The 26,398-nt window shown below is 38.7% G+C and overlaps 1 protein-coding gene across 1 annotated transcript; it reads right to left on the reverse strand.

Annotated features, from left to right (window-relative positions):
* Positions 1-573: 573 nt before the first annotated feature.
* CREG2 (cellular repressor of E1A stimulated genes 2) lies at positions 574-26,177 on the reverse strand. Its single transcript, XM_053705446.1, has 4 exons — positions 25,719-26,177; positions 23,250-23,419; positions 20,290-20,403; positions 574-1,093 (listed from the first exon to the last, which is right to left on the reverse strand). The coding sequence occupies exons 1-4, from the start codon at positions 26,175-26,177 to the stop codon at positions 952-954; spliced, it is 885 nt and encodes a 294-aa protein (XP_053561421.1). The 3' UTR covers positions 574-951.
* Between the last annotated feature and the right edge of the window lie 221 nt (positions 26,178-26,398).

Consider the following 26,398-nt stretch of genomic DNA (forward strand, 5'->3'; position numbering starts at 1 on the left):
CACAAAAATCTTAATTCTTGCGCAACTGAAGCTGAAGCGTTAATTTGCGCTCCACTCGAAATCTGGCCCAAAATATATTTAATAAAGTAAGATTATATATTATAGTCACTTTTTTATTATATTTTCTATCCCTTTCACAAACAAGAAAGTATAAAAATAAGTGGGGATACTTTAAAGGTAATATAATCACATAGGGGCTGATTTATCAATGTCTGTCGGACATGATACGCTGTAGCGTATCATGTCCGGCAGACATCTATAAATGCCGACAGCATACGCTGTCGGCATTTAACATTGCACATGCAGTTCTAGTGAACTGCTTGTGTAATGCTGCCCCCTGAAGATTCGCAGCCAATCGGCCCCTAACAGGGGGTGTCAATCAACCCGATCGTATAGGATTGGGCCGATTGCAGACCGCAGCCTCAGAGGCTGCGGTCTACAATATGCTTCATAATTGCTGTTTCGGGCATCAGGGGCCATTTGGCCCCTGATAAATCGGCCCCATAGTCTAATCCTTTAAAAATAAAAATAAAATAAAAAATACAATAAACTCAAGCAAGAAAAAGAGGCAAATTGATTATATAAATTTTACTTCTGCTGTTCAGGATGATTTTGCTGATATTTTGCACTTTTAACTGGTCCTTAAGGTGGTAATACTTTTTTAAAAAAAAAAACACAATTTGGCATTTTACATTGCGCTCAGTCTGTAATGTATTAAGGTAGTAATAAAATCACTGTTGTGTGTTAGGCTACAATGCTTTGCCTGAAGCTTTAACTTGCTGTCCAGGTTGCTTGTGGCTATTTTTGGCAGTGACCGTATGATTTTAACAACCTTAATGCAAATCTCAAAACTGTCTGTTCATTGTAAATATCCCCCAACACAAATTGCCACCTGGTATCTGATTATCAATGTATTTCTGTGCTGAAAGAAGCTGAGGAGCATCTCATAGCTTAGTAAGGGCTTAATCTGTAATAATCGTCCAAGGAGATATTGAATGTGCCTCCATAACAATTAGTAACGTAGATATGCTCAGGGTTCATCTTCAGGAACAACCAGTTATAATTCGGAGACCACTTCCTCATTATTTGATGCCTGGAAAAATAAAAGCATTCTTTGTTAAATTAATTGTAATACAATAAACCAATATTCAGATAGAGAACACAATTTCATACAACTTTCAATGAACTTCCATTATCTACATGTGCACACTTTATGGGGCACTAGCATCTACTGAGCATGTGTAAGATGCACAGAATATACATACAGTATATGCATTTTGTAATTAGCTGATGGCTGTCACATGATGCAGTGGGAGGGAGAATAGAACTGACTTTAAAACGTGTCAGAAAGAAATCTATTAGTTACTTCAAATTCAAGATAAGTGCTTTAGCATACCACCCGACATTTCAAAATTCAAAAGAGGGACACTCCACCCACCCCCCCACCCCCCCGCGGCAAAATATTTAAATGTGGTGGGCAGGAGCAGGGGCGGGGCTTAAAAAAAATCATAAGACCAATGTAATATAAATACAATTCTAAATGAAGTCATATAGTTTAATACTCTTAGGCAGCAAATCAAACACAAGCTCAGACCACTGGTATGGCTATGTGAGCTCTGTATTTAATTAACCTTTGCAAAGACAGTGCTAAATATTTTTATCTTAATTGGACATTTAATAATAAATTCTTTAAAACTGCTCTCTGCATTCCCCATTAATATTCTAGATTCTGGCCTTTAAAGTTAGCAAAAATGCACAGTAACACACTACATAGCATACACTTACACATGCAGATACACACACACTACATAGCATACACTTATACATACAGATACACACACACACACTACATAGCATACACTTATACAGGCAGATACACACACACTACATAGCATACACTTATACAGGCAGATACACACACACTACATAGCTTACACTTACACATACAGATACACACACACACTACATAGCATACACTTATACATACAGATACACACACACACTACATAGCATACACTTACACATACAGATACACACACACTACATAGCATACACTTATACATACAGATACACACACACACTACATAGCATACACTTATACAGGCAGATACACACACACTACATAGCATACACTTATACATACAGATACACACACACACTACATAGCATACACTTACACATACAGATACACACACACTACATAGCATACACTTATACATACAGATACACACACACACTACATAGCATACACTTATACATGCAGATATACACACACACACTACATAGCTTACACTTACACACAGGGCCACCATCAGGGGGTGACAGGGGTGACTCCTGTCAGGGGCCCAGTGGGCCAGGGGGGCCCCGTGAGGCAAGAACTAAAAAAAAAAAAAAAAAAAAATTTTTTTTTTTAAATTTTGGCACCCACCAGTGGGTACTATAGCAGAGTACTAATTGAGCATGGGAAATGTTTTTACAAGGAGTAAAGTATTAGCATTTGAGAGGATTTCTGAGTGTGCACTAAACCACTATGCACAGTGTGAGACAGACTTGGCACTTTGTACAGTGTGTGTCTGAGTCAGACAGCAGATCACTTTCATTTGCAGAGAGGGTAGCACTTATTTAGCAAATGTTTTTTTATTTCTTTGTGCAATTTCGGATTGTAACTTCTTTCTGTGTTTTATGTGGTTGTCTCTCTGTGTGTGTATGTCTTTGTGTGTTTTCTGTGAGTTTCTCTGTGTGTGTGTCTTTGTGTGTTTTCTGAGGCTGTCTCTGTCGGTGTTTCCTTGGGTGTATGTGCAAGTTTGAGTTTGTGTGTGTCCATTGTCTGTTCCTTTTTAGGAAATTTTGACCTTACTACTGATTATTCACATCTTTCTACAGACTTTGAGACTAATAAGACCTTTCCGGAAGTCACCAATCCATCATTTAACCTTTAAATTATTGTTTAGGCAGTTCAGGGCCCTTCCTTTCAGCCACTGCATGCTGTTGTCATCATTTAGTTGGCATCTTCCTTTACAAAAAGATAATCAGAACTCCATATTTTGTTTTCTAAATCTCCTTTTTTTTTTTTTTTTTTTTACAAAACTTTAGTCTACCTCATTACTTGTCAGGTCAATGTAAACAAGTGCTGATTGTCTGTTTGGGTGTCTGAGTGTGTTTCTTTGCGTGTCTGCTAGAGTGTCTATATGTGAATCCTTATGTGTGAGTGTGTGTTTCAATGTATGAGTGTGTCTGTGTGTTTGTATGTTACTACCTTTACAACATTTCCAAGTTTAAATAGACACTTAAGAATAAAGTGCATATACGTTTTAGTAACTTGGTCAAAAATTGCACATGTCAAGGGGGGGGGGCCTGATCAATGGTTAAGTCAGGGGCCCCAAAATTCCTAGTGGCGGCCCTGCTTACACATACAGATACACACACACTACATAGCATACACTTATACATACAGAAACACACAAACTACATAGCATACACTTATACATGCAGAAACACACACACTACATAGCATACACATATACATGCAGATACACACACACTACATAGTATACACTTATATATTATGCAGATACACACACACTACATAGTATACACTTATATATGCAGATAAACACACGTCATAGCTTACATTTATACATGCAGACACACACACTACATAGCATACACTTATACATGCAGATATACACACACTACATAGCTTACACTTATACATGCAGATACACACACACACTACATAGTATACGCTTACACATGCAGATACACACACGTCATAGCTTACATTTATACATGCAGGCACACACACTACATAGCACACACTTATACATGCAGATACACACACACTTATACATACAGATACACACACACACACTACACAGCTTACACTTATACATGCAGATACACACATACACACTTGTAGATACAGACACACACTATATCATATATGGGTATCTGTAACTCATTGTATGGGGTCCTGGGAGTGGCAAGCACATTAGCTGGCAGTCTGAGGCTGCCACTGTTCGTTACCCTGGTGTTAGCACTGCTCATCATATAAAACTGAAGGCATGCTAGTATTATCACCAGGGGTTAGACGTCATCACTCCCAGAGGTAGGTTAGAGAGGTCACCATTACCTGAGGTCAGAGGGTATACAGCCTTCCTACTCCTGCTTAACCCACACACCATTAATTTTCCACAAAGAATCTAACAGGTATATAACCCTTGGAGAGAAAAGCCAGCTGCTTCTGAGTATGTGCCCAATAATTTATTTTTTTTTAATGCATGGGGCAATGCGGGACAGATGGCTAGAAACCGGGACAGCGGGACAGACCCCTAAAATCGTGACTGTCCCGCAAAATCAGGACAGTTGGGGGGTATGCTTTTGCATTGTCTTTTTATTATGCATTGAGTGATTATGATATTCTGTTGTGTTTAGTGGTCCTTTAAATAAATGCTCTAATTTTATATGCACTCTGATCCTCTAAAATACATTTAATCCTTAAAGTTGAACATACAGCTAGAGAGCACAATCATGCAAGCCTGCAACTACAAACTAAAGGAAGAGTAGAGTAAAAAAAATGTAATTCAGATAGAGTGGTAGATTTATCATACTCCGGGCTGCAGGGCCGGACTGGGACCAAAAAGAGTCCCAGGCATTTTAGGACAAAGAGCCCCCCCACCATTTCTTATTTAACTGTATACCAAACATGGCAAGTATAATACTTAAGTGACAAAAACATTTAAAATTTCCAACTCCCTATAGTCACTGTATTTTGATCAGTATGAAAAAATAAAGTAAAATATAAAAAAAACACACAACAAAACCATAATAAAGTGCTATTTTTGAGGGGGGGCGGAGCTAGCTCATGAAGAAGATGGTCGCAGTTTTGCAGAGCTCCTAGCTATGGACATAATAAACTAGGCTAATTAGCTCCATTATGCAGTTCATCACTACTCAGAGACCAACCACAACTTTACAAGCTCTTGGTACTACGTGCCCGGGAATATTGCAACCCTAATCTCTGTAGTTTAACAGTGAGACGAAGCAACCTGCATGGGGATTCATCGGACCGAGAAATCTAAAATGGCGCTGTCCTCGTGGGACAAAGAAATCAAGGCCCTAATTGATACCCATTTTTCTAAATTGTCGCAGGCACTTGCAGCGGCAACAGGGCAAGAAGTTTCAGCTTGTCATGATTTGGAACATCAGGTACAGCTGTGGAGCCCTTTTGAGGTCAGCACTTGCGATGGCCCTACATTGTGCGCTAAAGAGGCTGGCTGTGTCGGAGAGATCCCCACTCTGGAGGAAAAGATTTCACACATGCAGAGTTCGGACATTACAGTCATTTTTGGGAGCGATTTGGTAATCCACAACACACAACAGATCACTCATCTGCTATCGCTTACCTGCCATTTGGGGAATGGAAAGCCCTGGTGGGGCATAGCTGCTAATACTGGTTCTGTGCTTCTAATGATAGTGGTGCAATGTCAGAACCGTTCCGGAGTGGGCTAAAGCCGCGGATTGCTAATTATGGCTCTCAGCTATCTTGGATCCTGCCTGGGAGTCACTGAGACCCTGTGTATGCTACTATTCGGGGCCGTTTGGATTTTGGATAAAGGGTATGCGGAGTGAGTTAACGCATATCTATGTGACTACTTTTATTTACAAGCTGGACAATTTTCCCACTCCTAAATGTCGATCATTGGAAAGACTTTATACTGTAGCTGACTTGGAGATCATAATTTGTTCGGTATTGATATACGTAAATATTGTCTACTGCACTCTTCTGTTTTATTTAGGTAATATTGAATGCACACTTATATATACCTAGGTTTAAAGTTTGTAGTTTAGCCTTCCTACTTTACGCACAGTACATATAATGGATATGTCGGCTGAGCTAAGCATCAAAGTTTCAGAGGGACATTGGTTACCTGGCGAATTGTGTTTGCTTCTGTTCACTGCTGGTCCTAGGGCCGGCGTTAATTAGAAATTTGCAGTGTAATATCTGTTTTATTAGTTTATTAAGAATGCATTCACCATGCTGATTTTCCTAGGTCATATAAAATTATATTGTTTGAACCACATATTTTAAAACAAGCTATAGTGCAGAATTTGGTTTTCAAATAAAATTTTTAGGTATGGTGTGTAATAGCCATTTCCACCGCTAGAGGGGAGTCATGTTCCATTATAATCTTGTTCACCACAATGCTTTGTGCTTGATACTCCTTGTACCCCTATACCTTGCTTTTGGGACCATAATATCCATACTTATGACATCTAAGTGTCTTATAAAATATCTCAAATCCTTATGATGGAAATTGCTCTGATGCATGTTTCTCTAGCTTATTACTATACATATCACCTGTATGCATATCTGTCTAAAACTGTGCTTTGCCTAGCTGTGTGGCATAGGGCCCATGCCCACGCGGCGGGGTGGTACAGTACATGACCTCTCAAACTCTCCAATAATATGAATTCAATGTGCATACTCTGGGAATATTTGCTTGGCCTCCTAATATTTGTACTTAAGCTCAACATAACTAGTTAATGAATAGTTCTCACACGCCTTTAACATCACTTGTTATAACCTACATAGAATTGAGGAGGTTATATATATTATTTCTAATACTGCTTTCCCTAAGATTGCTTGTTTCAGCAGTATATCTATATTATAGTGGTAATATTTATATCCTCCATAGTAACCCTTATCAGTCATCTGTCTAACGTCCCAAGCTAATTGCTTGTATTGCCACCCTTCACTCCCCCCCCAATCCACAAATTTAAGTTTTGCATATATTTCTGTTGTTTTCCACCCCACCTGGGTCTGACTATTTAAAGTAACTTCCGGCAACCTTTTGTGAGCTAATATACGCCGTATATATAGTTACATTACTCCAGCTTAGAGATAATTTTTTTTTTCTTTTTTTTAATCAAGGTTGATACTACTAGCTATCATGCCAAGAATATACTTAGTTATCACTCCCACCATATCACTGTATGCCAACCGTGCGCCCCAGAGGTCTTACTTAATATTTCTGTTGTTTTCATAACTAGTTCCTACTCTTGTTTTTTATGTTTATATATATATAGCTCCCCCCTACCACCAATATACTCAGGCATCCGTAAATATGCTTGACGTATGTTAATGCGGTTTCCTCGATAAATACCGCAAATGTAATCATATTTTTTTTTTTTTTCTTATGTATTGAAGTTTGAACCTTATATCCTTGCTTCATATTGCATAACTGTGCATTTTTATAATAAGGAATCTATATATATAAACTTTAAGCCATACGGTAGTTCTACTTCTATTTCAATATCTATCTTCCCCCGCTATAACAGACTTATATGTTATTCTTCTTTTCATTGCGGGAAAATGTTCCTTCATACAATTTTAGTATAATATCACTTATATTCATTCAGGCAACAACCTGATAAGTTATTCAATAATTGTAACATCCCTGCAATGTTTTTTTTCGTCCTCATATCAGCAGGTTGTTTATGTTTAGTGTTCACTGTTGTTTATTATGTTACTACTCTTCCCTATGCAACACTTATGTAAAGAATTGGGCCCGGGAGGTCCTAAAGGCTCATTAAGGGAACTATTTCTAAAGGAATGGAAAAAAGTGAAAATCTGAGGTTCCTTCTTTTTTTTTTTTCTTTTTCTTTTGATTGTTAGATACTAGGCTACAACAACAAATTGGATTATAAACATATGTTAGGATATTTGACATGCTCCTGTACTAAGCTCAAGATTCTATGGAAATAGATGCAGCTCTTATATGTTTAGTTTGAATACGTACCGTAAAATGTTGTAGTACTACGATTTGTATCTTGTTTCAAATGATAATTGTTTGTAAACCTATTTATGAACCTCAATAAAAATTATTAAAAAAATAAATAAAAAAAAAGTGCTATTTTTAACGAAAAACACATTTAAATTGCTCATTTGTAACACTAAGCATTTAGTGCACATAACTATTGAAACATTTACATTAAAACAAGTGGCTTTTTTTAATTTAAACAGCAACAAAAAGTTATAAAGTGCAATTTATTTATAAAAAATATATAAAGTGCTTATTTTATGGACTTTGCTTTTTTAACCTTATATAATACTCTGCCTTTTGTTCAGCAAGGGCATTTTATGTCCACAATAGACTTACAGGATGCTTATCTTCAGGTTCCAATTCATCCAGACCATTATCGGTTTCTGAGATTCTGTTTTCTAGACAAGCATTACCAGTTTGTTGCTCTTCCAGACCAATTCTAAATTTTCAGACCAAATCTAAATTTGAAGTGTTTAAACTAATTTCTCAGAGTACCAACCTTCAAGATGGAGACTGTTTGTTTCCATCCTTCCCTTGGTCCAAGAGGGTCAATTATTGACAACCATAGACCTACAGGATGCATACCTTCATGTTTTTATTCATAAGGATCATCAGAAGTTTCTGAGGTTTGCCTTTCTGGACAATCACTTTCAATTTTAAAGCATTGCAGTGGCAACTATCTGGATGACTTTCTGGTTCAGGTGCTGTTTTTTCAACAAGCAATATCTCATTTGGAGATCTTGTTGTCTTTTCTTCGCTCCCACGGATGGAAGGTGATTCTGGGAAAAGGTTCTCTGGTTCCTGCTACAAGGGTAGTGTTCTTAGGGACCATATTAGACTCCCTATTAATGTAGATTTTTATGACAGGGGTCAGAAAGACAAAGTTTGTCTTGTCTTGCCCTTCAGTCCTCTCCTCGGCCGTCAGTGGCTCAATGTATGGAGGTAATTGATCTGATGGTGACTTCCTTTGACATCATTCTGTTTGCTCGGTTCCATCTCAAGCCTCTGCAGTTTTGCATTCTCAGACAATGGAACAGAGACTATGTGGATCTATCTTCACAAATAGATCTGGATCAGGAGTCAAAGGACTCTCTTCTGTGTTGGTTGACTCAGGAACACCTCTCTGAGGGAACTTGCTTTTGCAGACCCTCCTGGGTGATTGTAACCATGGGTGCCAGCCTTCTAGGTTGGGGAGCAGTCTGGGGCTTGTTGAAGGTTCAGGGTTTATGGACTCAGGAGGAGTCAGTTCTCCCCATAAACATTCTAGAGCTGAGAGCAATTTTCAATGTTTTTCTGGTCTGGTCTCAGTTAGCTTTAGCCTGGTTTTTCAGATTTCAGTACCTCCAGGGGGGAATTCAGAATTCCTTGGTCATGTCAGAGGTGGCCTGAATTATTCAGTGGGCAAAGGCCCACAACTGTTGTCTATCTAAGATCCATATTCCAAGGAGTGGTCAATTGGGAAGTGGATTTTCTGAGCTGACAGACTTTCTCTTGTAAGATGTATCGGGTTCATGGATTCATCCATACTTTTGGGATATTCTCCTTCCTAACAGGAAGTGGCAAAGAGAGCACCCACAGCAGAGCTGTCTATATAGCTCCTCCCTTAGCTCCGCCCCCCAGTCATTCTCTTTGCCTGCTTAACTGCTAGGAAGTGTAAAGTGAATGTGGTGACAAAAATGTTAGTTTTTATTTTCTCAAGCAAAAGTTTGTTATTTTAAATGGTACCGGTGTGTACTATTTACTCTCTGGCAGAAAAGGGATGACGATTTCTGCAAGGAGGATGATGATTTTAGCACTTTGTAACTAAAATCCACTGCTTTTCTCACAAAGGCTGAAGAGTACAGGAAAACTTCAGTTGGGGGAACAGTTTGCAGGCTAAACTGCTTTAAGGTATGTTCAGTCTATTTTTTCCTAGACAGACTGTGTTATTTCTAGAAAAGGCTGGCAATATCCCCATGAGGGAAGGGTAAGCTGTATTCAGACACTTAGTAGGAATCCCAGCTTGCATAAAGGGCTCATTAGTTACTGGTGACACTGATAGAAAAAAAAAACGTTTTTATTTTATTGCAAATATAACGTTTTTTGAGGGACTTTAAGGGATCTTTGTGGCTTGTTTAAGGGTTATTAACCCACATGGCTAGTTTAAGAAACACTCTGTTGTGTTTCTTTTAGGCCCCATAACATTGAGTGAGGTGGGAGGGGCCTATTTTCACGCCTCAGTTGCACAGTTTCTTTTCCTCAGAGACATCCAGCTGCTTCTCCAGAGGTTCCTACTGTGTTTGAGGGCGGTAAAGAAGTTTTTTCCCCCACAAATTTCCCCACAAATCGTTCCTAAAGGGCAGGTAGGCGCCACAGCAGAGCAGAGCTGTGGCAAGGTGCTGAACGTTTTTTGACGTTTTGTCAATCCGGTTTTTACATTAAGGGGTTAATTGTTTATTTGCATATTTGCATAGCTGTGCAAAGTTACTAAGGCTTTATGATGCTACTGTAAAAATTTTGTTGAGTTTACTGCTTTTTTACACTGTTTTGTAGAGTTTGTGCAGCTTTTTTTCTCTTAAAGGCACAGTACCGTTTTTTTGTTATTTGCTTTGATTAAAGTGTTTTCCAAGCTTGCTTGTTACATTACTAGCCTGTTTAACATGTCTGACACCAAGGAATATCCCTGTTCAATGTGTGTGAAGCTATTGTGGAACCTCTTATTAGAATGTGTCCCACTTGCACTGATATGTCTATAAATTATAAAGAGCATATTTTAGCACTTAAAAATATAGCTATAGATGATTCTCAGACAGAAGGAAATGAGTGTTTGACATCTAGCTCTCCCCAAGTGTCACAACCAGTAACGCCCGCACAAGTGACGCCAAGTACCTCTAGTCAAATTCATTTACTTTACAAGACATGGCCACAGTTATGAATAAAACTCTTACAGAGGTTTTCTCTAAACTGCCTGGTTTACAAGGAAAGCGTGACAGCTCTGGGTTAAGAACAAGTGCTGAGCCGTCTGACGCTTTAGTAGCCGTATCTGACATACCCTCACAATGTTCTGAAGTAGGGGTAAGGGATTTGTTATCTCAGGGAGAAATTTCTGATTCAGGAAAGACGCTCCCTCAGACAGATTCTGATATCAAGGCCTTTAAATTTAAGCTTGAACACCTCCGCTTATTGCTCAGGGAGGTATTAGCGACTCTAGATGATTGTGACCCTATAGTGGTTCCAGAGAAATTGTGTAAAATGGACAAATACTTAGAAGTTTCTGTTTACACTGATGTTTTTCCAGTCCCTAAGAGGATTGTGAATATTGTTACTAAGGAGTGGGATAGACCAGGTATTCCTTTCGCTCCCCCTCCTGTTTTTAAGAAAATGTTTACCATATCTGACACCATGCAGGACTCGTGGCAAACGGTCCCTAAGGTGGAGGAAGCTATTTCTACTCTTTGTAAGCGTACAACTATACCTATTGAAGACAGTTGTGCTTTCAAAGATCCTATGGATAAAAAATTAGAGGGTCTCCTGAAGAAAATTTTGTTCATCAAGGTTTTCTTCTCCAACCTATTGCGTGCATTGTTCCTGTAACTACTGCAGCTGCTTTCTGGTTCGAGGCTCTAGAAGAGGCTCTTCAGATGGAGACTCCATTAGAGAATATTATGGATAGACTTAAGGCCCTTAAGTTGGCTAATTCTTTCTTTACAGATGCCGCTTTTCAACTGGCTAAATTAGGGGCAAAGAATTCAGGTTTTGCCATTTTAGCACACAGGGCGTTATGGCTTAAGTCCTGGTCTGCTGATGTATCATCAAAATCTAATCTTTTGAGCATCCCTTTCAAAGGAAAGACCCTATTCGGGCCTGAACTGAAAGAGATTATTTCAGACATCACTGGAGGGAAAGGCCATGCCCTCCCTCAGGATAAAACAAATATAATGAGGACCAAACAAAATAATTTTCGTTCCTTTCGGAACATCAAGGGTGGTCCCACTTCAGCTTCCCCTGCTGCAAAGCAAGAGGGGAATTTTGCCCAATCCAAGTCAGTCTGGAAACCTAACCAGACTTGGAACAAGGGTAAACAGGCCAAGAAGCCTGCAGCTGCCTCTAAGACAGCATGAAGGGGTAGCCCCCGATCCGGGACCGGATCTAGTAGGGGGCAGACTCTCTCTTCGCTCAGGCTTGGGCAAGAGATATCCACGATTCCTGGGCTTTAGAAATTGTGTCCCAGGGATATCTTCTGGACTTCAAAGACTCTCCCCCAAGGGGGAGGTTTCACATTTCTCAATTGTCTGCAAACCAGACAAAGAGAGAGGTGTTCTTACGCTGTGTAGAAGACCTACATACCATGGGAGTGATCCGCCCAGTTCCAAAAGCGGAACAAGGGCTAGGGTTTTACTCAAACCTGTTTGTAGCTCCCAAAAAAGAGGGAACTTTCAGACCAATCTTGGATCTCAAAATTATAAACAAGTTCCTCAGAGTACCATCATTCAAGATGGAGACTATTCGGACTATTCTACAGTTGATCCAGGAGGGTCAATATATGACTACCGTGGACTTAAAGGATGCGTACCTACACATCCCTATTCACAGAGATCATCATCAATTCCTCATATTCGCCTTTCTGGACAGGCATTACCAGTTCGTGGCCATTCCCTTCGGGTTGGCCACGGCTCCCAGAATTTTCACAAAGGTGCTAGGGTTCCTTTTGGCGGTTCTAAGACCGCGGGGCATAGCAGTGGCGCCTTATGTAGACGACATCTTAATTCAGGCATAGACTTTCCAGCTAGCCAAGTCTCACACAGACATCGTATTGGCTTTTCTGAGATCTCACGGGTGGAAGGTGAACATAAAAAAGAGTTCTCTCTTCCCTCTCACAAGAGTTTCCTTCCTAGGGACTCTAATAGACTCGGTAGAAATGAAAATATTTCTGACGGAGGTCAGAAAGTCAAAACTCTTAACCACTTGCCGAGGTCTTCATTCCATTCATCGGCCATCAGTGGCTCAGTGTATAGAGGTAATCGGACTCATGGTAGCGGCAATGGACATAGTTCCTTTTGCCCGCCTACACCTCAGACCACTGCAACTATGCATGCTCAAACAGTGGAATGGGGATTATGCAGATTTATCTCCTCAACTGCATCTGGACCAGGAGACCAGAGTCTCTCTTCTCTGGTGGTTGTCTCAGGACCACCTGTCTCAGGGAATGTGTTTCCGCAGGCCAGAGTGGCTCATAGTAACGACAGATGCCAGCCTGCTAGGCTGGGGTGCAGTCTGGAACTCCCTGAAAGCACAGGGCTTATGGTCTCAGGAGGAAACTCTCCTCCCGATAAACATTCTAGAACTGAGAGCAATATTCAATGCGGTTCAGGCGTGGCCTCAGCTAGCTGCGGCCAAATTCATCAGATTTCAGTCGAACAACATCACGACTGTAGCTTATATCAATCATCAAGGAGGAACACAGAGTTCTCTAGCGATGATGGAGGTAACCAAAATAATCCGATGGGTGGAGGATCACTCTTGCCATCTCTCAGCAATCCATATCCCAGGGGTAGAGAACTGGGAGGCGGATTTCCTAAGTCGTCAGACTTTTCATCTGTGGGAGTGGGAGCTCCATCCAGAGGTATTTGCCCAGCTGACTCAGCTTTGGGGCACACCAGAATTGGGTCTGATGCCAAACTTCCTCGTTATGGGTCCAGGTCCCGGGATGCCCAGGCGGTACTGATAGATGCTCTAGCAGTGCCCTGGTCCTTCAATCTGGCCTATGTATTTCCACCGTTTCCTCTCCTCCCACGTCTGGTTGCCAGAATCAAGCAGGAAATAGCTTGGGTGATTCTGATAGTGCCTGCGTGGCCACGCAGGACTTGGTATGCAGACCTAGTGGACATGTCATCGGTTCCACCATGGACTCTGCCAATGAGGCAGGACCTTCTAATCCAAGGTCCTTTCAACCATCCAAATCTAATTTCTCTGCACCTGACGGCTTGGAGATTGAACACCTGATTTTATCAAAGCGTGGTTTCTCTGAGTCGGTCATTGATACCCTGATTCAGGCTAGAAAGCCTGTCACCAGGAAGATCTATCATAAGATTTGGCGCAAATATTTTTATTGGTGTGAATCCAAGGGTTACTCATGGAGTAAGATTAGGATTCCTAGAATATTATCTTTTCTCCAAGAAGGATTGGAGAAGGGATTATCAGCTAGTTCCTTAAAAGGACTGATTTCTGCATTGTCTATTCTTTTACATAAGCGTCTGGCAGATGTCCCAGACGTTCAAGCGTTTAGTCAGGCTTTAGTCAGAATCAAGCCTGTATTCAAACCTGTGGCTCCGCCATGGAGCCTAAACTTAGTTCTTAAAGTTCTTCAAGGGGTTCCGTTTGATTCCATAGATATTAAGCTTCTATCTTGGAAAGTTCTGTTTTTAGTAGCTATCTCTTCGGCTCGAAGAGTTTCTGAGTTATCTGCTTTACAGTGTGACTCACCTTATCTTGTTTTCCATGCAGATAAGGTGGTTTTACTTACCAAACCTGGGTTTCATCCTAAGGTTGTTTCTAATAGGAATATCAATCAGGAGATTGTTGTTCTTTCACTGTGTCCTAATCCTTCATCAAAGAAGGCAGTCCAAAAATAATGATATAGCTGCACCACCAACTGTATTAAAACATCATGATTTTATTGTGCCACTTAAAACAGACAACGTTTCGGACCCATGTCCTTATTCATGTCTCAGACATGAATAAGGACATGGGCCCGAAACGTTGTTTTAATACAGTTGGTGGTGCAGCTATATCATTATTTTTGGACTGACTTCTTGGGACCTTGGTGCAGGTCCAATAGTTGGCACACCTACAAACAAGTTTTGTTACACCCTTGGTGCTTGGGCAATTCTTTGTTTTCTACAACTTCATCAAAGAAGGAACGTCCGTTGCACAATCATGATGTGGTTCGTGCTTTAAAGTTCTACTTACAAGCAACTAAAGATTTCCGTCAAACATCTTCATTGTTTGTTGTTTATTCTGGTAAACGGAGAGGTCAAAAGGCTACGGCTACCTCTCTTTCCTTTTGGCTGAAAAGCATAATCCGTTTGGTTTATGAGACTGATGGCCAGCAGCCTCCTAAAAGAATTACTGCTCATTCTACTAGAGCAGTGGCTTCCACATGGGCTTTTAAAAATGAGGCTTCTGTTGAACAGATTTGTAAGGCGGCGACTTGGTCTTCGCTTCATACTTTTTCCAAATTTTCCAAATTTGATACTTTTGCTTCTTCGGAGGCTATTTTTGGGAGAAAGGTTCTACAAGCAGTGGTGCCTTCCGTTTAAGGTACCTTTCTTGTCCCTCCCTTCATCCGTGTCCTAAAGCTTTGGTATTGGTATCCCACAAGTATGGATGAATCCGTGGACTCGATACATCTTACAAGAGAAAACATAATTTATGCTTACCTGATAAATTTATTTCTCGTGTGATGTGTCGAGTCCACGGCCCGCCCTGTTTATTTAAGACAGGAAGTATATTTTTATTTAAAAGACTTCAGTCACCTCTGCACCCTATAGTTTCTCCTTTTTCTTCCTAGCCTTCGGTCGAATGACTGGGGGGGGCGGAGCTAAGGGAGGAGCTATATAGACAGCTCTGCTGTGGGTGCTCTCTTTGCCACTTCCTGTTAGGAAGGAGAATATCCTACAAGTATGTATGAATCCGTGTACTTGATACATCACAAGAGAAATAAATTTATCAGGTAAGCATAAATTATGTTTTTCATCCGGGGGAGTGGGAACTCCACCCAAAGGTGTTTTTCCAGTTTTATTCCTCAATTGGGGACAGCCAGATCTGTATCTCAGGGCTTTTCAGCAGAATGCTAAGCTCCTGTGGTACAGCTCGAGGTCAAGAGATCCACAGGTTTTTCCTGATAGATGCTCTGGCGGTCCTTTGGAATTTCAGTTTAGCATACCTGTTTTCTCTGTTTGTTCTCTTGGCAAGAATCTTTGCTTGGATCAAACAGGAGAGGGTGTTGGTGATTCTCATAGCACCGGCTTGGCCTCGCAGGACCTGGTATGCAGACCCAGTGGGAATGTCATCTCTGCCTCTGTGGAGAGTACCTCTGAGGAAGGACCTCCTCATTCAGAGTCTTTCTTCATCCAAATCTTGTTTATTTGAAGCTGACTGCTTGGAGATTGAATGCTTACATTTTTTTAAGCGTGGTTTATCTGAGTCGGTCATTGAGACCTTAATACAGGCTCATAAGCCTGTTACTAGGAAAATTTATCATAAGATATGGTATATATATGTTTATTGGTGTGAATCCATAGGCTACTTTTAGAGTAGAGTCAGGATTCCTATGATTTTCTCCTTTATTCAAGAGGACCCGGAGAAGGGTTTGGCGGCTAGTTCTCTGAGGGTCAGATTTCTGCTCTATCTATTTTGATGCATAAGTGCCTGGCCGATGTGCCAGATGTGAAATCTTTTTGTCAGGCCTTGGTCAGAATCAGGCCTGTGTTTAAACCTGTTACTCCTCCTTGGAGTCTTAACCTTGTTCTTAAAGTTTTTCAGCAGGCTCCGTTTGAGCCTATGCATTCTTTAGATATTAAAGGGACATTGAACCCAAATATTTTCATTCGTGAATCAGATAGAGCATGCAATTTTAAGCAACTTCCTAATTTACTCCTATTATCAATTTTCTTCGTTCTCTTGCTATCTTTATTTGAAAAAGAAGGCATCTATTTTTTTTTGTTCAGAACGCTGGACAGCACTTTTTTTATCGGTGGATGAATTTATCCACCAATCAGCAAGGACAACAAAGGTTGTTCACCAAAAATGGGCCGGCATCTAAACTTACAGTCTTGCATTTCAAATAAAGATACCAAGAGAATGAAGAAAATGTGATAATAGGAGTAAATTAGAAAGTTGCTTAAAATGTCATGCTCTGAATCACAAAATAAATAATTTGGGTTCAGTGTCCCTTTAAGATGTTCTCTTGGAAGGTTTTGTTTCTTGTGGCCATTTCTCCTGCTCTGAGAGTTTCTGAATTCTCGGCATTGCAGTATGTTTTCCCTTATCTTATCTTTCATTCTGATAAGGTGGCTCTGCGTACTAAGTTGGTTTTCCTGCCTAAGGTTATTTCAATCACGATTATTGATCAGGAAATTGTTGTTTCTTCTTTGTGTTATTGTCCTTCTTCTCATAAGGAGTGTTTGTTGCACAACCTAGATGTTGTGCGGGCATTGAAATTTTATCTACAGGCGACTAAGGATTTTTGTTAGTCTTCTGCTTTGTTTGTTTGTTTCTCTGAGAAACAAAAGGGACAGATAGCTACGGCTACTTCTTTTTCTTTTTAGTTTAGGAGTTTTATTTGTTTGGCTTATGACACTGCTGGGTAGCAACCTCCTGAGAGATTCACAGCTCATTCTATGAGGGCTGTTTTCTTTTTCCTGGGTTTTCAAAAATGAAGCTTCTGTGGAACAGATTTGCAAGGCTGCAACTTGGTCTTCTTTTCATACTTTTTCCAAATTCTATAATTTGTCTTTGCCTCAGCTGAGGCTTTTTTTGGGAGGATGTTTCTTCAAGTAGTGGTGCCTTCTGTTTAGGTTACCTGTCTTGTCCCTCCCTTATCATCTGTGTCCTCTAGCTTGGGTATTGGTTCCCACTAGTAATTGATGATTACCATACCATATATTAGGAAAGAAAACATAATTTATACTTACCTGATAAATTTATTTATTTCCGGATATGGTTTTCCGGATATGGTGAGTCCATGGCCCACCCTTTATTTAAGACAGTTATTTTTTACTAAAACTTCAGGCACCTCTACACCTTTGTTATCTTCTTTTTCCATTATCCTTTGGCAGAATGACTGGGGATTATGGGTAAGGGAAATGATATATATAGCAGCTTTGCTGTGGTGCTCTTTGCCTCCTCCTGCTGGCCAGGAGTGATATTCCCACTAGTAAAAGATGATTCCGTGGACTCACCATATCCAGAATTTTTTTTTTTTTTATCAGGTAAGTATAAATTATGTTTTTTATTTCTAAAAATTATTTTGCTTTTGTGTATATCTGTGTTTGTTAATTACATTTTTTTATATAAATGCACTGTGAATCTTTTTGTTCATAATAAATCTTCCTTTATTAAGTTTTTGCCTTTCAACAACTTTACCCTAAGAGACTAGTATAATTTATTTATTACTTTTTAGTTTTGTTTTGGCCAAATGGTGTTTTGGGATTTTTAATCTATTAGTTTGGGATTTTCCTTATGATTTCCTATATAGGGCCAGATTACGAGTGGAGCAAAAAGGGGTTTACCTCATATTTATACCCCTGTGATACAGGAAGTCATCGTTAAACAAGTTCCTGTTCATAGTCATCCAGGTATACAAAAAATGTAAAATATCAATGAGAATATACTTCAAATATATTTTTCTCATATGAATTTATAGGGTTGCCAATAATTGTGCCACACATATATTTAACAAAAAATATTTTTTTTAATTTTTTTTATTAACCTGTGTTGTGTTTGCAATTGTTTGATATCTATGAGAGCAGAGTATTTTGTGTATTTTTTAACAAAAGATCCAAAGGTTAAACAATAAAAACAATTATTCACAGCCTTCTTTGCTCATATTTACCAAGGGTGCCAAAATTAGTGGAGGGCTTTGTATATAACCATATATATTGTACCAAAATACCATCAGATATATGTAGAAATATGTATTTATACATAAATAAATAGAACATGTCCCTCTATGTGAAGAACATTGGAATGTGAAATATTGATATTTTCATGTCGGGTTAGCGCACATGAGAATATGCAATCGGGTTTGCGTGACGTAGGGTTGTTTTTTTTGCTCCACTGACTCGACATGCGCAAAAAGATTACTTCTAGCAGAGTTAATGCTTGAGCCGGAGCATTAAATACTGTGCCACTTGTAATCCGGCCCATAGTAATCTTAAGGTGGTAGCAGCAGATTTAGTTTAGTGTGGATGGCATTAAAGGGGAGTTTGGGCATTTTCTGGGTCTAGTACAGACAAGAGATTGTTTTTTAACCCTTTTACCCACTAAAGTAATTTACAGGCCTGCGTGGAGTGGCTAAACTGTGGCAAACTAGTTAAAGGACCAGTCAACACAGTAGATTTGCATAATCAACAAATGCAAGATAACAAGACAATGAAATAACACTTAGTCTGAACTTCAAATGAGTAGTAGATTTTTTTTCTGACAATTTTAAAAGTTATGTCTTTTTCCACTCCCCCCCTGTACCATGTGACAGCCATCAGCCAATCACAAATGCATACACGTACCATGTGACAGCCATCATCCATTCACAAATGCATACACACTTATTCTTCCACATGCTCAGTAGGAGCTGTTGACTCCAAAAGTTTAAATATAAAAAGACTGTGCACATTTTGTTAATGGAAGTAAAATGGGAAGTTGTTTAAAATAGCATGCTCTATCTGAATAATGAAAGTTTAATTTTGATTGAGTGTTCCTTTAAGGTGGGAGGGGTCTGTTAACCATTTCTGTGAGAAACTGGTGACTGTTGCAGGGTTGGTTAAGCCCTGTGTGTCACAATATGTTTATTTTTTTTAACATCATAGGGGCACAGGATCAGTATCAACTACCGTTTACTATGTTAAAGTAAGTGTTTAGTTCCATAAGTCATTGCCTTTTTTATACTGACCACATTCTGAGGCCTATTTATGAAAGGTCTTGCGGACCTGATCCGACAGTGCGGATCAGGTCTGCAAGACCTCGCTGAATGTGGAGAGCAATACGCTCTCCATATTCAGCATTGCACCAGCAGCTCACAAGAGCTGCTGGTGCAACGCCGCCCCGTGCAGACTCGCGGCCAATCGGCTACCAGCAGGGGGGTGTCAATCAACCCGATCGTACTCGCCAGGGTTATGGACCGCTGCTTCATAACTGCTGTTTCTGGCGAGTCAGAAACAGCGGCCCACAAGCTCCATACAGAGCTTGATAAATGGGTCTATATGTGTAGAGGGTTATATAGCTTTATGTAATTCAGTTAAAAGACAAGACACTGCAATTACAAATGACGAATCTCATGAAATTTACTTCCATTATCAAATTTTGCCCAGTCTTTTTATATTAACAAAAGTGGCCACGTTAAGTCTTTTTTTTCCTCCATGGCATAAGCCCCCAGACATATACAAGCAAGAAAGGTGTGGGCATTTGTTATTGCACCTAACTTCATTGTGTCCAAAAGGCCCAGAAAACAAATAATATTACTTGTAAGGGTTAAAACAAATTGTATAAAAATAATTTTACACAAGGGCTAAAAGCCGTTTCATGCAAATAGTAAACATTTGATTTAAAAATGTATATTTACTTATGGGGGCTCCTTTCCACTCAAGAAAATGAAAAGAATGAACTTGAGCGATTTGTCACCAAGAATGACTTTGAATGCAGGACAATAAAACTAATCAGCACTGTGTTAAAACTTTATTACAGTGTTGCAGATTAATGTTCTTACCTGGAGAATAATGCTTTCTTGGCAAAGTCAGATTCCTCGACTGGTACAGCCGTTATCTGGCCTGTAACAGTCAGTGTGGCACATACTGGATCCTGTGGCTCAGTGATGCTCTTTCTACAAATAAACAAGACTGTATTTATTAGTCATTTTAAATAACATGACAACAGCACTAACTATTCAAATCACTGCAAAAATAAATTAGCCAGGTATAGATTGTTTTGTAGCACAGAAAATGTATTTTTATTTTATTTGTATATATACCAGCGTGCTGTAAATGATTGTGTGTGCCATTATACAAGGATTTGAGATATATATATGTGTGTATATGTATATATATATATATATATATATACAGCCAAGAAAAGGATTGTGCAGACAACGGTCAATATAGATAAAACTTCATCTTTATTGTGCAAAACATAAAAGCATTCCAGGGGTCAGCACAAGCACACAACAACACGAATGTCCGCTAACATGTTTCGGCCCTGAGGGACAACGGATATTCGTGTTGTTGTGTGCTTGTGCTGACCCCTGGAATGCTTTTATGTTTTGCACAATAAAGATGAAGTTTTATCTATATTGACCGTTGTCTGCACAATCCTTTTCTTGGCTGTGTACTTTTAACTGGGCTGCAGCAACGGTCTAAGGACTCTAAGCTCCAAAGTTCACGGAGGTTTTTCCAAGCAGTACAGACCCTCTTTTCGATTGGTCCACGGATACCACATGGTGTGAGAGGATCGGAACACACCCCCTCCCGCATAGTGGGACGCTCTGCCGAAGACGCTGCAGCTTTTGGATCAAGTCAGCTCTGGGGATTTGATGTCTAAGGGACGCTGAATATACACACCAGACGAGAGGTTAATCGGTGCACCCGTGTGGTGGTGAGTTGAGGCGGTAGTGCCTCCTGGGAACACGGTTTCCCCCTGATTATTACCCAATACCTGTGTGTGGTTAAAATATGTACAACCCTGCTGTTCTCTAGAGCTGTGAATTAATATGCTGCAGTTTATTGCTAATGCACAGAGCGTGTATAGGGGGATTTCTGCTGGATCAGTATTACTTTGATCAGTTTTTTGAGAGGTCATATGTGGTTTTTTTTTTTGCTAACCTGTTGGTTCATGAACGTTTACCCTCCGGAGTCAGAACTTTAAAAGTTTAAATATTCAACTTTGGAGATTTCTGGATGTTGCAGTTAACTTTACTTTACTGTTTATATATATATATATATATATATATATATATAAACTTCTGAAATAATATGTAAATAATAAATTACTATTATATTAAATTATATAAGTATTATTATAATAAAAGATAATTAATATAATAAAATATGAAGAAAAATAAATTAACCAAACAGAAGTGTGACAAAGATGTAAATTCAATAGATTTTAAAATGATTTTAAATATATTTATATGTCTGTTGCAGCTGGATCGATCAGAGTTATTGGTGGCAAAAACAATTGTTTTATACCATTACATTATTGTAGCAAAGCAAAATACTCTTAGATGCTAATTTTCTTATGAAAACTATCTAATTGCTGAACATTGAATAGAATATAGTTAGGGTCACACTTACATGTGTTTTTATCATGTGCACATTAATATAGTGAGAAACAGAAGTCGATAACACTTCAAACTAACAGGACAGCATAACATTTTGCTGCTCAAATTTACCAACAATGTACACTAAGATACACTAAGGCACTATGAGAATACTATCATACTTAAATATATTATTCTTATGTATGAACCTATGCTTAGCATTGTTACAGACCAGAGAACAGATCCTGGTCTGTGGACAAAATAAAAACTAGACGACGGAAATTTAGATCTGCATTCTGTTTACTGTCTTTGCTGCAGGCCTAAAGTTAAAGTAAGGTCAAAATTAAAATATATTCAGATACAGCATGCAATTTTAGACACCTTTAAAATAAAAAATTAATTAAAATTGTCTTTGTTCTTTTGGTATCCTTTGTTGAAAAAGGAATATGTACATATTCTACACTACTGGGAGTTAGCTGGTGATTGGTGGCTACACACATTTGTCCCTTGTCATTGACTCACCAGATGTTTTCATCTAGCTGCCTGCCAGTAGTGCATTCCTGCTCTGGAGCTGACTTTAAATAACTATGGCTTAGGATTATAAATGGAGCGCAACAAAATTAATGCTATAGGGAGCATAAACACTGGTCAAGGTAAATCAATAGCACTCTTATCCTTGCACTCATATTACAAGTTAAAGGGACATAATACTCATATGCTAAAACACTTGAAAGTGATGCACCATAACCGTAAAAATCTGAGATGAAAATATCACCTGAACATCTCTATGTAAAACAAATATTTTACCTCAAAATGTATTCAGCTAACACTATTAAGTGCTCTGTGAACAGTTATACTTCAGCTGCTGTCCAGCTGCAAGTTGAAAAAACAAAACAAAAAACAATAGCCAATCAGCGTCAGCAGTGCTAAGGTCAAGCTTTGCTGTGATCTCATGAGATTTCACTGAAATCGCTTGAGATTTCATAGTAAACTTCCTTAAACTGAATAGGAACATAACATGACTGTGCCCGCACATGCCAGATGCATACTCCCTTGCAAGTCCTGGGACTAGCATACTGATTGGCTGCTTAAAGTCTTTTTTACGGTAGGGTGTAATTACTTAGGACATTTTGAAGTAAAATATCTTCCTTTTTTACATAGAGATGTTCAGGTGATATTTTCTAGTCAGCTTTTTACAGCTGTGCTGCATCACTTTCAAATGCTTCAACATTTGGGTATCATGTCACATTAAAAGTTACAAGTTAAAAGTTTGTGCTCTAGTTAAAGTCATACAGGGATTACACACATAATTATATGCAACAATGCTAGAATAAAATTATCTAACAGAGAATTTTCTGTCTGCATTTTTTTTAATGTCCCTTTAATTTAAATGTCCCTAAAATAAAGTTACATACCTGCATATATCACTATCCAGATTTGCAAATGTCAAAGAGGAAACTGAATTTTTCAGCAAATCGGAGACAAAACTGGCCTTTGGAGTCACATAAAATAATGGGATGCCTGTACTGTTTTTGAAAGGGCCATCACTGGTTAACAAAACATGCCCAAAAGGCAATCCTCTGGTCTGTGAAACAGAAGAGAATGAGAACGTTTGAAAGAATGAACAATTTGTTCTAAAATGAAATGTTTCCCTACATGTTTACTGTACTTTGGCTTTCCTAAAGTACACTGTGAAAACAAAATAAGCACTTTTAAATACTTGAATGCTACATAAAAACATTTAAATTATTAATTTGGCAAGAGCATCAGGGCGAATGATACAAAAATAGGGTATTGAAGCTTAATCTGACTGATATTATGTAATGGTTTAAGGTGGGTATTTTTTAATGTACAATAGTTTAAGAATCAAGCCATAATTGTATATATATATAATTTTATATATACTGTATATAATACCAATGCCAGGGTCTCTACAGGTGCACACCTGCTATTACAATTAGCATTCCAATCTCCAGGAAATCTCTCAAACCTGACTAGGGGTATGTTCAAGATAGATCAGATAGGATCCCTGGCTGTGCAGCTACTATCCCAGTCACATGCTAAAGTTAGATGAGATTCATTACTAAAAAAAAAGTCATACTTTACTAATTTTGGGTCTTGATAAACAAGTATGACTTCAGAATTTTTTTATTAGCTCTAGTTTTTGAGATACACTACTTTTACTCCAGTAATATAGTCATAGTGAAAAGCAATATTACAACAATGTTATATTATCTTGATACAACATAAATGAAAGTTGTTTTCATTCATTCAATCAACCAATCAATCAACCAATTGCAAATAACAAAACAAAATAAAAGAACATACAGCAATTGAAAGTACTATCTGAAATAGTGACCTAGTCACAAGAGCACCTTCTCTTTGCTTGTCGCTTGTACTCCTCTTCTGGGGCATCTCTTGTCACTGTCCAACAGCAGTAAGCAAGCACAGAAGAGTTCCACCTACCCTGATGTCTTCGTTCCATTGCTAAAATGTCTTGGTGGAACCGCTCACCGTGCTCATCACTCACTGTGCCGCAGTTGTCAGGGAAGAAGTCCAGATGAGAGTCAAGAAAGTGTAATTTGAGTGACATGTTGCAGCCTAATTGATGATACTTTTGTAGAAGGTTGTTCACCAGCTGTACATAGTTTTCAGCTCTTTGGTTAGCCAAGAAGCCATGCACAACACCTTTAAAAGCATCCCAAGCCACATTACCCTTGGCTATATCTCGTAACTGTGAGCTGAGAGATTTAAATGTCATATTCATTTTTTCTCATGCTGAAATCTATTGGAAGTATTTTCAAGTCAGAAATATTTTCATTGTTGAGTAGCTAGTAAATTTAGCAGACTTATTGTAAGTTGTTTCACATATATTATCTTTTTTTTAACTGCATTAAAAAAGTTAAATATTTTAGATAGTAAAGGGAAATTCTACACTAGATTTGTCTTTACATAAATGTTTTGTAGATGATCCATTTATATAGTACATCTGGGTGTGTTTTTTTGTAAAAATGTATAGTTTTGCTTATTTTTTAATAACATTGTGTTGATTTTCGGACTCCTAAAAAAGCCAAAATGTTTTAGATGTATACTGATGTCTACAGATTCCTGCAGCTCCTGTTTGTATAATCTGTCTTTTCATATGCAGGGAAGGGGGAGGGGTAATGTCTGCTGCTGACCCTTTCACTGGGTGTCTCAGCCTTACCTAATCAACAGTGCTAAACTGGGAGCTTCTAAGAAAGTTTTAAAAATTGATTACTGGATGTTTAGAACAGTATCTGTGCATATTCTTCTTTATAGTAGTGCCTGTTACATGCAGTTACATGAAAATTGGTGTATACTGTCCCTTTAAAGGATATCGTCCTAAAACAATCCAAATTTGAACTATGTATCTCACTTGACATAATCAGGACCATATATAGAACAGTCTTACAGCAGATGTTAATTCAGAAAAATATATTTAAATTCTACAACAATTAAGCTTAATAAAATAATACAGATTTGTGTTGCACATGTATCTTGCTTGATTAAATAAGGAAATGTAATATATACACAAGTAGATGCATAAAACAAATTTACAGCAGCAGTTTTTGGATTAGTATAATGGTTGCAACAAACATTGACTACAAAAGACCAGTAAACATTTATTTACAGTATTTATTACTAAGCATCACTGTATTTGCATACACAAACCATGATAAATTATATATATAAAAATTGTATTCTACTAATAATATTTTATGGTAGATCAAAGACAACATAACAAACACAATGTCGCTGTGTTATAAATCTAAATGACATATTTTTTTAACCCCCCTGCAAATGCTCTTTATGGTTTAATAAAGAGAAAATATAGTCTACCCTCAGCTGTCACTGCAACCTACCGTCTCCATGGTTGACACAGTAGCCAAGAATCCCCACTTGCTTTGATGGACTAGCGTCCTAGCATCTTTGGCTAGCTTGTGTTGAAGGACATCTACAGTAGGAGTAGGGGGGCTTTCTGTGTCTGCATCATTTTCTCTTCTGTAGGAAAACATTCTAGAGGGTGAAGAAATCTGTTTGGCTGTGCCAGGCCCCGGTCTGGTCTTCATCTCCCTGTCTTCTTTGTAAGCAGAAGCTGGGTAGCTTTGCTTCCACATGCTAATTGTATCTTCCAGCAGTGCTGGCAGGGCATCCTCAGTGGAGGAGCTGTCCAATTCCTCTTCTACTTCGTTGGTCACCGACCATGAAACTGAGTTTACTATCACATATCCTTGAGCATATAGCAGTGCATTGAACCAAAGAAGCCAAAGAACCCAAGCTGCAGAAGCAGTTGTTTTGATATTAAGGCAGCACACAGACATTTTGTGTTTGGCATAAGATGCTGGAATCTATATTAGCTTTGCAACAATGGACACAAGACGGTGATTGCCAAGGAAGGAGCTCCATCTAGTGGTTAAATACAGTATGTTTTGACATTTAAAAAATGCTTGAGTCTAGAAGCAGCTGTGTATTTTAATAGATAACTTCTGTTCTTTCATATGTGTGAATTTGTGCAATTCAGTGACAAGATTATAAAATATCA

The sequence above is a fragment of the Bombina bombina genome, chromosome 3 (genome assembly GCF_027579735.1).
Source record: "Bombina bombina isolate aBomBom1 chromosome 3, aBomBom1.pri, whole genome shotgun sequence".
NCBI classification, from domain to species: domain Eukaryota; kingdom Metazoa; phylum Chordata; class Amphibia; order Anura; family Bombinatoridae; genus Bombina; species Bombina bombina.

Excerpts from the sequence above, each read along its gene's own strand:
- CREG2 (XM_053705446.1), bottom strand. The coding sequence starts at position 26,177 with ATGTCTGTGTGCTGCCTTAATATCAAAACAACTGCTTCTGCAGCTTGG. Across the intron at positions 20,404-23,249 it reads CTGGATAGTGATATATGCAG|AAAGAGCATCACTGAGCCAC; the intron begins GTATGTAACTTT and ends GTTTATTTGTAG. Across the intron at positions 1,094-20,289 it reads AAGAAAGCATTATTCTCCAG|GCATCAAATAATGAGGAAGT; the intron begins GTAAGAACATTA and ends TTATTTTTCCAG.